The 12,387-nt window shown below is 41.6% G+C and overlaps 1 protein-coding gene across 3 annotated transcripts in view; it reads left to right on the forward strand.

The window, feature by feature from the left end:
* LOC149352821 (uncharacterized) overlaps window positions 1-12,387 on the forward strand; it is a 34,801-nt gene that overhangs the window by 16,845 nt on the left and 5,569 nt on the right. For 2 of the 3 annotated variants that reach the window (XM_089582034.1, XM_089582035.1), the window contains exons 8-13: window positions 1,023-1,199; window positions 1,731-1,847; window positions 2,741-3,016; window positions 4,461-4,602; window positions 5,417-5,524; window positions 9,092-9,228. In XM_089582034.1, coding sequence (XP_089438160.1) covers window positions 1,023-1,199; window positions 1,731-1,847; window positions 2,741-3,016; window positions 4,461-4,602; window positions 5,417-5,524; window positions 9,092-9,228 — 957 coding nt within the window. Of the gene's footprint in view, window positions 1-1,022; window positions 1,200-1,730; window positions 1,848-2,740; window positions 3,017-4,460; window positions 4,603-5,416; window positions 5,525-6,370; window positions 6,523-9,091; window positions 9,229-12,387 lie in introns of those variants that run through there. The other variant, XM_089582036.1, reaches the window with a different exon arrangement.

Consider the following 12,387-nt stretch of genomic DNA (forward strand, 5'->3'; position numbering starts at 1 on the left):
GCTATCGATCTTGTAACACCCAGACCTTGAAAGTGTTGAATGAAAGTTCTAAGCCTCCAGCTTCCTGCCATCAGTAATTCTTAGATTATACAAATGCAGAAAACTGTTGAGCATGTTGAGAAAGTAAAGCCAGGGTGTTACTAAATTTGGGGAAGTGCGCTTGCAAACAGAAACTGCTTGCAGGCATACTTGTTACATGCAGTGAATCAGCATCAGATTCCAGGATCTCTGCACAACATTTTGTGCTACAGCTGTAGGACTTCTAAAATTTAGAGTTGTTTCACTGTTTACTTTTTAAGGTTTTAGGTTTATTGTATATAGCGAGTCTTCTTGCAATGTACACTGCGTGCTCGTTGCAGCTAATACTGTGTAAATGTCCCGAGCAGTATGTTGGTAATTTGGATTGCATGATACAAAAATTTGATGTTCACAACTGTGGCAATAGGGAAATTATTTTTTTTTTTGGCTCTTTTGTACAGTATGCAAAGGGGATTGCAGAGTTGAGATTGGTAGTATTACTTTCTTTTTGTTATTAAAGTATTTAGTGAAGAGACAAAGCACTGCAAAATATGATGCATAGCCATGTCAAGTGGCCTGCTTCTATTCTTTTGAAGTAGGAGGGTGACTGGTTTTGATGCACTGTTTCCGTTTAGGCATGCATGTGTGCATGTGTGGTGCATGCATGTGTATATATTACTGAAAAAGTAAAAAAAGAAGCATTATTAATTTGCCAAACGTACTGGCTGCTTGCTTTTACCATTGACAAGTAAGCCTCATTGTTCTTGACTGCAATCTGAGTGGCTCTTAGTAGGCAAGGTCACTGTGCACAGGGGTGTAACAAGCAATTATTTTTCCAAAGACGGTTGTGCATACTTTGTATGTTTGTTTTTGTGCGCGCATGGATATATGCATCCTTAGCATAATAATGGAGGAGCAGCTGCTGTGTTGAAGTAGGAGCTCCGTGCAAAGGCAAGCATCAAATAATGGTCATAAGTGTACTCTTTTTATGTTACTATTTGCAGCTTGTGCTCAAGACCTGCAGTGCAGCACCTCCAAAGTTGCAAGCAGCAATGTTGTTTTATATGATGCATTCAGAGAGCTTCAGTCGTCTCCCTATGCTGAAGTTGACTGACTTTGAAAGCCGACTTACTGAAAAAGTGAACCTCATTTCTGATGCTGACTTTGGACGCAGTTTAGAGGTGATACTACTTTGACTATGTTGGGTAAACCGTGATAAAAGGGACATTTAATGAAGGAGATAAGAGAGGAAAACTAGAGAGCAGACCTGCTGCTATCTTAAAAAAATGAAAAGAAGTAATGTCCTGACCAAACCATGATGATGCTACTATGAGATATAAAGATGCAGCTTGGATGTAATGCTGTGGGCAGTGAAGTATGCTTGCACTTTTTTGCGTTTTCACAGAATTGAAAAATATGGCAAGTAGCTAATATCATTAAGCTGTATCTTGCATCTGATGTCTGGAAAGTATAGCTGCACTGAATACTCTGTCATCTTTTTGGTCGTTCATGTGGTGTTAAGTATTCATGCATGTTCATTTTTGTGTGCACAAGCACAGATGAATTAATCAACATGTCTGGTTGTACAGAAGGTTTACATTTGTTCATGTGCTTTTGTCACTGAAAAGAAAGCTTTGTGCTTAGTGTAATTTTGTAAAAGTTACTAATTAAACCTATAAAATCTTTCTTTTTATCTCATGAAAAATAATAAGAGCACTGAGCAGGCTTTGGGTGATTTTGCCAGCCTATGCTTGGAGTCCCCCTTGGAAGTCATTGAAGGCCTTGTTGACTTGGCTGTTACTGATGGATGCACCACCACAGTTGCACAGGTGAGTCTTGCCCATAGCCAGCCCTGGACATAAGCAGACTCTTAGTGAGCAGAGCTTTGGGCCAATTTTTGTAAATGGGCCTACCTATGGGGCAGCATTTGTTTGGTTTTGTTGGGATGCAGTGCACAGAAAAAGAAATTCTGCTTGAAATGCTGCACTTCTTCTGGCTTCTGGGCATGGAGCTTTAAAAGAAAAGAGCTTGAAGAAATATTATAATTGCTTGTGAATGATGTTAGTTGTGGAAGTCTTAAGGACACTCTTAGAGGAACTTACAGATGATAGCAGTATGGATATGGTTTTAGAGGCAGCAACAGGGCTATGTGATGCCACTGGCACTGAGTTCATAATTTCAGTCCTTTAAGGAGCATAAAGGTGCTGAAGGGTTTGCAAGAATCATGAAGCCAGTATCATTGTGCAGCATTGTACCTGTTTATGAAGTAGGAGCAATCAAACGCTGCTGAATAAAGCACATAAAACTGACATATGTGACACTTTGTTTTGGTAATCTACAGATTGGTATGCCTTTTGTTCTGCTGTTATCTTCTTGTAATGCTAATCTGTTATCACATCTGATAAGCTAGGAAAGTTTTCAGAGTTCTCCCAGAATATGTCTCGAAGGCATTCCGCTACATTTCAGGACAGCATTTGCAAATGTGTGTGAAGGGTTTCTCAAGACTGTAGTGGATGCTTAGACTTAGCTTTCGGTGTAGGAAGTACCTCATTTGAGGTAACATTGCCTTGATATATTTTAAGAGCCTGTGAAATAAGTTCTGATGTTTAATACCTAATATCTACGCTTAAAATGGCATGAACTTTGCAAGCTCACTTCATAGGTCATGAACACACTGGGGATCTTTACACAGCTTAATGACATTTACCACCATTTTTTGCAGCTCCTAGTGCACCTTCGAGTTGCTTGCGAATATCAAAAGTGTCCTGAAGTTGAACAAGAATTGCTTGGAAGCTTTCTTTTGGAAGAATTTGAAAACCTTCTTGACACCATGACATCAAAACGCCGTGACAATTACGTGCACTTAATTGAAGAACTGGTGAAGTGCAGCAACATTGTGAATTGCGATTGGTTGCTAGTTCAAATTATGCGCTATATTGAACTGGCTGGTGCCAGTGATCCACATCCAGAAGACTTCTTTCCTGTTCGTGTGTTCATGGTAAGAACAAATAACTTTCTTTTTTAATCTTTTGTGTCAAGATTTAAGTGCATTCATGCTTCTTTGAGTTTTACACCTGTGTTGTGCTTAAATAAAAAATATTTCAAACTAAGGAAAATTGCGCACATTCTGTAATGGTGTTTTGATGATGTATTTTAACACAAAGTAATTAACTCTGCTCATTGTGCTGGGAATTCTGCTAAATACGGGAAATGTTGGCGTTGTTACCTCCTTTCAGATGAAAAAGGGCAGTTTCACAGTGGTGTGTGCAAGAATTTATTGAGCTGTAAATATTAGCACTTCGGTTTATTGTATGGTAGGATACCAAAACATAGTTGGAGGAACTACCTTTTCGGGGGTTTAAGAAATAAAACAGGTTAGTTGAAGCATATTAACGAAATTTTTTGTTTGGCAAATTTATGGTGGCCCAAAAGTTTGAAACCAAGCATCAGTTTAAGAAGTCAAAAATTCATAGTAAAAAAAATCTACAGTATACATATGATAGCTTATACTGTAGTAAAACCCTTGGTTTGAAATGTCCCAATTTTGAACCAAGAATAAAAAAGTTAGCCTGTATAACCATGATGTCATTCTGTAAAGAAGTCCCTAAGGCTGTTGCTGGCTTCATGTTCAGCTATGCACATTTCATAGCACAGCTTGCAAGTTGGATGCTTCTCCATGACCTGAGACGTGCCTAGGCTTGTCATGGGTCAGCTGAGGCTCTTTGTTTTGGACGAAGTTGCTGAATGGTTGTCATCTGCACACCTATCACTTTCACTTTCATCAAAGAATTACGCAAACGAAGCAGTAAAATTCCAAGATGAGAGCCATTTTCGAGCGCTGTTGGCATGAAACAAGGGCTTCTTGCTTGATATGATTGAATTGTGCTGAGAACTTTCATAGAGAGGCTTAAAAAATTTAAAGCTGTGTAGCGGAAGATAAGAAAACCAAACCTGAAACTGTAGTATAGTTTTTAAGCCATGCACAAGACAGTGTTGCACGACGAGAAATGGCTGCAAGCATGTGAATGTACTCTTTCATGCCATTGATCAAAGTGATGGTTTTGAATAGGTGAGGTAAGCTGGGTGGTTCTGAGCTGGAGTTGCTGAGTTCGAACCCGGCCACAGTGGCTGCATTTCGATGGAGGCAAAACGCAGAAGGCGCCCATGTGCTGTGCGATGTCAGTGCACGTTAAAGATCCCCGGGTGGTCGAAATTATTCCGGAGCCCTCCACTGTGGCACCTCTTGCTTCCTTTCTTCTCTCACTCCGTGCTTTATCTCTTCCCTTATGGCATGTTCAGGTGTTCACCGAGATATGCGAGACAGTTACTGCGCCATTTCCTTTCCTCAAAAACCAAAAACCAAAACCAACATCTAGATTTTTAGTTTGTGTATGATGAGTGTGATGACTTTTTTGGAACAATACGTGCCCTTTACATTTCAGGCCATTGCACCAAAGATGTCCAAGCACTATATTGCTCCCATGGCCCAAATGCTGGTCCAGATGCTTGACAAGGCTTGTTTGGAACTCAATGGTGCTAGGAAAGAGAAAGTGCTTCGTTTCTTGCAAGCCTACTTAAATATAGGTAAATATAGTTTGAGGTTGCTTGGGCCTGCAAAGTCTTTTTTTGTTGTTGTTGTTGCTCTGACTGAATTTTTGCAAGGATTTTACCTTTGCACTTTTTATCAGTAGTGTGGAATTAGTGAAAAATTGGTCTTGTGAGCAGTATGCCCTGCCACGCAGATCAGACTCTGACATTCATGTGCTGCTGTGTGTGCTGAAAATTGCATCCAGAGATCCTTGCATTATGGTAGTGGGGTGTTTATTGTTAATATGTATGATGTAGCATAAACACCAGACCTGGTAGTTGTCTGAAGTGTTTTGTTGGCACTTTTGTACAGTCTCCAATGGTGTGTTTATTGACTGTCTAGTTCCGGTCAGCTTGCAAAATTTAGTGTCCGCAAATTGTTCTAAAATTTTAGTGCAGAATGAATGGCAAGGAATTGACGTAGCAAAAAAAAAAAAAAAAAAGAAGTCATTTACAGTAGTTGGTTATCAATAACAGACATTAATGTAATAACCAGTTTGGCTGTTTTTCATGCATGCCTTCCAAAACTTTAATTTTTGTAAGTTTTTAGAAAATGCCAGTAATTTTGTACAGATGTGCAACTAAATTTTATGTACATGATATGTCATGGAGATGAGACACAGTGTGTGGCAGTTTCTGTCCAGAATGCAAGAGCAGTTGCCACAGCTGCTCCCCCATTTTGCTAGTATAGCTGCCTGGTAGCATTTGCTTTCTGCATGCAAGCTATTAATGGTTCATGTGCTGTTGAGCATGGAGCAAGAGAGTGAGTCTTCCAACTAAAGCTTCTTTTATTCCTACTTTCTCTTGGTAGATGATAGCTGGACTACCCAAGGGGTTAACCTGTTGTGTGGCATTGGCCTGAGCTGTGCAGCTATAAAATGCCTGTTTAAGAAACAGTATCCTGAACGTGAAGTCTTTGGTGAGGCAGCATTTTTATTTTTCATTTTTATGTGTGTATTTTGGGGGACACTTGTGCAACATCTGCAAGTACTTTTTCAGATTTTAAATTTCACTTAGTGCTGTCATGTTGTAAAATTTAGGATTTTCATTCGTTGCTCTGCAAATGACAGTGAAAGATCGCATCCAAACTTATGCTCCCATTTTGAATTGCCATCTCAAGTGCAAGTGTACCAGTCGGTGCTTATATTTCTAGGAACTTGATTTATGTTGTTATATTGATAGACTGATTGATGTACAGCTGTCTTATCACTTCAGGGCACACTGAAGACAACTCTATACAAATATTGTTCTAGATGGTCAGTAGTGGACATAGTAGGCCAGCCAGATTTTAAAAACTTGTTTGATTTTTATGGAGGCATAAATTATCCATGTTTGAATTAACATGGACCAACCGTACATGAGAAGTGGTGGCACTGAGGACAACTCCATCGAGTTGCTGCTGGCGCATTGCACGTCCTGTTGAGTGTGGCTGTACAGTTGCATCCACTGTGACGTGCAACTCACCATAGGAGGTTGACTTCCCTTCATTAAGCAATGGCAGCCCGATGATGGTGAAAAGTTTGGCATTTGGCTGCTATTCAGAAGGGTATTAGGGCTTCCTGTAGTGTGTCACAGTGCATTTCATTGTTGTAAAGCACAAATGAAATGGTAGTTGCTGTTGGCATGTTACAGGCCATATTAAACACCGGTTACATATATGGTTGTTTAAAGTGGCACCGAGGCTAACTTCATCAGGTTTTTGTTCTTAGTAAAACCCAGTAGCCAAACCTGTAATGTTTTCATTTGTCATTTGTTTGTTTGGCAGCTGACAGATGCTTTCATTGCGGACAGATGCGGAGTTACAAGCTGGAATATTTTTTTTTTGCACCCCTCCATTTCAAACTTGTGACAGTGATGACTCCAAGTGTCGTAGGTCTGCCTCGCTTAATTTTCCACATTTAGTTTTTGCTTTTGTATTCTTTGTGTGGTAAAGGCTGCTAACTTACGTTGATGGATTGCTAAATGTCAGAACTAGAGCCAAACAGTAGGACTTTCTTGCTCAATTCAAGACTGATGGCTTCTAAATTTCGTGATTCCAATTGGAATCACTGGACCTGAAAGGGTTAAGGCGGAAGTTCCCAGCCGTTGCGTAGTAGTCGTGGTTCTCAACATCAAGTGTTCGCATATATAACGGATGGAGCGCAAGTTTAGATGCCAGAGGATTGGATTGGATTGTAAAACATTTATTGTGTCGAGAGCAGGTTGGGTATAGTGCGAGAAGGGGGAGAGCGGAGGGCAGGACCATACACTCAGACGGTGAGCACCTCTTGACCTAGGTCAAGTGAACGTGGCTTCGACACATAGTCTCCTACATTGCGTTGCATATGGATGCTGTATGCCAAATTTTCTGTTCGGCATTCCAGTTGTCTGTTGATGTAAAAAGTGTTAAACATTTGGAGGGGACACTTAAGCTCCGCTTCAAGGGTATGACGCGATAGGTAATGGGTTAATGTTCATATATGCAGAGTCGGTAATCCTCTACTTTTAACATTCTGCAGTTCTCTGCTTAACATTCTGCGGTTCTCTACTTAACATTCGTAGATCTCTGGGAGTCCTCATACCACTCCTGGCACAGTGCTGCAGCGCTTAAAGGTGCACTGAAGAGGATTCTGAACATGTCTTTTTGCCGCGGGAACTCGATCCACACGTTCCTAGCATTCTTAGAAACAGTGACTTATTGCCCTGTGTGGCCGATTTCCCCAATTAAAACGAATTAACGTCCGGCTCCCGCCTTTCTTTTTGAATTCTGCCTCGTACGGTGGGCGGAGTCGACCAACGCGTGGAGCGCCTTTCACCCAGTCCCGTGGAGGCCTTGCTTTCGCTTTATTTTGTTTTTTAGGTTTCCATGAATAAATAGTTTCATTCGCAGATAATATAGCCGCAAAATAAGCCCGAAGAAATAAAAATACGCGCGGACTATTTGCTACTACGGACTACTGCGTATTACTCCGCCGATGGCAGAGCGGCAAGCCGCCACGGGACTGGGTGAAAGGCGCTCCACGCGTTGGTTGACTCCGCCCACCGTACGAGGCAGAATTAAAAAAAAAAAAGGCGGGAGCCGGACGTTAATTCGATTTAATTGGGGAATAGGCCACACAGGGCAGTAAATCGCAGTTTCTAAGAAAGCTCGGAACGTGTAGATCGAGTTCCCGCGTTAAAAAGACAAGTTCAGATTCCTCTTCAGTGCACCTTTAAGTGATGCTCCACTGCCTTGCGATGGCAGGTGCTGCCACCAGTGGGACTTGTGCGATCCAGGTTGCTCTTCCCTAGCAACCTCTTGCGACCAGTCATTAATTTAACTGCTGCCTGCCACGGTGGTCAGTTTGCTTGCAATTCTGTGGGCAGGTTGTTATGATGTCACAAGGTTACATGACCTAAGTGGCCCATCTGCCTCCTAGGTTGCTCCTTTGGGGATTTTTTGTGATCAATGGGACAAACGCTGACGCCGCCGCAGCCGGATTTTCTGCTGCACAAGCTCCTTAACGCTGTCGCATTAAAATGCCAAAATACAAAAAGAAATTTTGGCATGCGACGTCTGTATGCGATGCAGTACATAAAAAAGGTTTTGAGTTGAGGCCGTGCTCATTTGACCTAATTTGTGAGACGCTAACGCTGTGTCTGCTCCTCCTGTCTGTCACCTCTTGAGTCTTGTGGCCTAAGCTCATGGCACGGCATTGCAACCCGGGCAAGGTGTGATGACATCACAGAAGAAGTACAAAGGCCCTCTCTGTTTCCAGAAGTCATTGGCTAAGGTGCGCGCGAACCCTCTAGATGCGTGTGCTCGTGCTCCAAACCGCTCATGAAAAATGGCAAGATCCTCCAAGTGGAGGCTCATCAAGCAGAAGCCTCCCATGACTGGTGCTAGGATCCTCAAGTTCTGACCCAGGAGGCAATGCATAAATCGAATTTGTGATTTATGCAAAATCGTAAATTGCAAAACCATGAATTGGAGAAGCACAACGGGAAACCAGCTAGTGCTCATCATTCGCATTTCCACAAATGTGTAATTGCCATATGTATATTTTTTTCTAGCCATCAGTACATCTTCAAAAGTTTTGCCCCAGCCAGAGCATAGCTGTAGACCCTATTCACTCTCAGATTTGGCGGTTGGCAGGAGGCTCCTGTATGGCAACCCTGTACCCTGCCAACCACCTTCGGATTAGCCAGAAAACAGGATTGTTTCCCTTATGTGGTCATGACACAATGTGACCGCCGTATCATTGCGTGCCATGGTTGCCTGCATAGGCATGCCGTGCAATTGACGTCACATGAATAAGGTCCATAGTTGCTGTAAACTAGTTTTAGGCATATCATAGTGGCATGCTAAAAATTCTTGCAGACTAAGTTGCATAGCCTTTGTGGCCTTTTTGTGTGTGTGTGTGAAAGACAGAGAGTGCATGTTTGAGCATTTTTGCATGCACTTATTTTTCTGTGCTTTGCTGTATAGCAGATATTTTTATCGTGGTGCTTGTTGTTTTCCAAACAGGTGCAGCGACTGTTCATAATTGCAGTGAAGAATTGGTGCTGCTTGATTCTGAGCAGTGGAGAAATGAGTGCGAGCATATTGCTACTCAGTTTCCTCAATCCTCCCTGTGTGACCTTCTGATGCCATATTTCTGCCTTGTAAGTGGCCTGATAAGAATGGCACTTCATTTCTGCTTTCATGTTTGTTGAGAACAGTGTGTAACTGTATGCAACTGTGTGTAAGAGATGCTTTTTTTGCAAAGTCACTTTCTGATGAACGAGTAGTGGGTAAGATGAAAACTGTCTTTTATTGATAAGTATTTGGTTTGTGGGACAAATGTTCTGCGACTGACTGGGCAAGCTTTGTGTGGCATTCATTGGTAACAAGCATTTTTAGTGCTACGTTTCATGAGTTGCACTTTTATCTTTGTCTATTTCAGTGTTACAAACTTGAGATTTAAATGCAATGAGTCATTATTCATAATAGCTCTTCTTATACTGTTTAAAATTATGGGATACAGTCTCAATATTCATAGTACTGCCATTTTATTCAATATTTGTTATATAAACTTTTCATTTTCCTGCTTACTTGGATATTATGAAGTGTAATGTATTGTTCGAGGACCGAGGTTACCCTAAATGTTGACAGAAGTGGTAGCTTGGTTGTTTGCCCGTTGAAAAACATTTTCTTGCTTGACGCCTCATGTACGTACCTATATCGACGTGCTTGTACAAACATCAGTTGCATTACATGTCAGCCATGACGTTCCTGTCTATTGAGTACCAGCATACCACAACATGTTCTGAAAAATCAAATTTCTGGGGTCTTCATTTTTGTTTCTGTTGTTGTGTTTGATACTGTTAAGTACTCAAGAGAAATTAGAGCTTAACTAAGAAACGAAAGGAGCACTAACTGTCTCACTTGGGCTGGATGTCTGTGCCTCCAAATATTTTCTCTCTCCTGTCTTTCATACCCGCCATCCGCAGCACATTGACTAAAATTTTAACATCCATAAACTGTGCCCATAATTCTCCTTCCTGAAGGCTGGTGTGAAATCATCTGTCCAGCATCTCATTCGCTCGGCAGCACTTCAGGAAACAATCTTAATCATTTATGTGCGAGTTGCATTTTGTTCCCCCGCACATGTTGTCGGCCAGTTGCTGCTGTTGTCACCTGCTTCATCTGGACACTTGTCTTGTGTTTTACTCTCATGTGTGTGCACACAGCCTCTTAAAAGTAGTGCAGTGCAGCGCATCATTGCCAGCAGGTTGTTCCTATGCTTCTATATAATTAAGCAAGGGTGGAAAATGACAAGTGGCATTGACTGAAGAAAAGTTCAGAAACCACACTTAGAACAGCCTCAGTGCCATTGTTATCGCATGATGACAGCAGAGCCTTTTTTTGTTCTTAGATGGCATTTTGTTGGAGACATTAGGCCTGAGTACTTCGCTGTGCTATTCATTTTCGCTGTGCTTTTCGTTTTTTTTGTGTATGTGTTTTGCATTTTTTTTTTGCTAGGATGAAAATCAAGTGAGAATTACAAAAGTGGGCACATTAGCATTGGGTAATTGAGATATTTAAATCGTATGATTAAAGATCAGTGCTGTGCATTTGTCAAGGCAAAAAAGATGACACTTATGTTGGGGCACACGGGCTAACTGAGACGATGCTGGCTTTTCACCTCATTCTGGCTCTTTCGATGGAAGACAGCACTCAAAGAATCACGTCAAAATATTTAGCTTGCAGCCTAAATAAACAACAAATGAAGACAGTTGCTTTGTCTCCAGCTTGTACAGGTTACCAAACCTTCTTCAAGTATGTAAGATTTTTGGCAGAAAATGTGCTGTTATGTTAAGGATTTCTATTTTTCATGATATGGTGCTTAAGGGTTGTTTTGGATTCACAAAGTTAGCTGCCATTGATACTATAATTGTTGTTTAAAGAGCCGCTGAGCAGGTTTGGAAGTATCAAATAAACAAGCTCTGTTCATAGATCAGACCGCTGTGATAGTTTCTGCAAAATATTAGAGCCATGTGTGCTCTGAAAGGCGGCAGAAATTCAAATCAAAACTTATTTGCGCTCTCTCTATACAAAGCCAATCTTCTTGTCCACTCTGCTGGCATCCAAGGTGTGCTTGTGATTGCACAGCCACTAAACATTTCATTGGTCTTTTGTTCTGATCCACAGGTGAATTGCAGACAACATCACACAGTCTTCTAATTGCTCCTGATCTTTATCATCATGACATTATTTTCATGCGAGAAAAAGTATACATTTTACTTTCTTGCTATATGGTCCATTTACGTCTATGTGGTCTGGGGGCTGTGCTGTTTGTTTATTGTTTACATAGTTAATTTTTTTTTGGCACACTCATGGACACAAACACACAGTCTACTCAGAAAGCTGCTTCCACATTGCTGTAATTCGGCCCTCCTATGTTGATAATTGTGTTTCATGCATAGCGCGGCACTCCACATTCTGATGCCTCTAGGCGATAGGTGCATACCAGGTAGTGCATGGAAGCACTGCCGCGTAAAAAAAGAAAAGCATGCACCATGGCAAGGCAGGGCTGTGACATAGGCACCTGACATACCCTGTGGCTCCTACTAAAAGGAAATGAGGAACGGAAATTTTGCTTGGCAAGGCAAAATTTCCTCTCACCTGGGTGGGTGAGAGGAAGTACTTCGGAGAGGGCTGGGTATAGAGAAGCATGGTGAAATCGCTTGATTGCGACAGGTGCGACCCTGCTGCTAATGAGACTTTTTAAAAAATATTTCACTGCCGTGAGTTCCACAGGCGATGCCTTACAGACACTGGTATATAGTGAATTTTCAATCAGAGGGTGGTCAGGGGACTTTTAATTGCACAATACTTAAGCGCCTTTTAGTGAGTGTCACACCAGCCACTAAAGGTAACATTCAGGCAGGAGTATGTATGGGAAGTATGGGAAGTATGTAATATGTTTATGGGAAGTATGTAATAAGCATGCTCCTTGCTTTCTTGAAGCAGATTTTTGGACTGTATTTTCGAAAAACAGAGCACTGATGAATGAGAACCACCTTGAATCAGTGGTCCTCCTTGGATGACACTCAAATATAGGTTTCAATAGTAAAACTGAAATTCGAGCCGGCGCGGTGACTCAGTACTTATGGTGCTGGGCTGCTGAGCTGTGAGGGTTTGATCCAGGCTATGACAGTTGCATTTCGATACAGGCGAAATGCTAGAGGCCCATGTATTGTGCGATGTCAGTGCGCAGTAAAGAACCCCTGTTGGTCGAAATTATCTGGAGCCCTCCACTATGGCGTCCCTCATAACCT

Source organism: Amblyomma mixtum, chromosome 3 (genome assembly GCF_055824585.1).
Source record: "Amblyomma mixtum isolate Tamu chromosome 3, ASM5582458v1, whole genome shotgun sequence".
NCBI lineage: Eukaryota > Metazoa > Arthropoda > Arachnida > Ixodida > Ixodidae > Amblyomma > Amblyomma mixtum.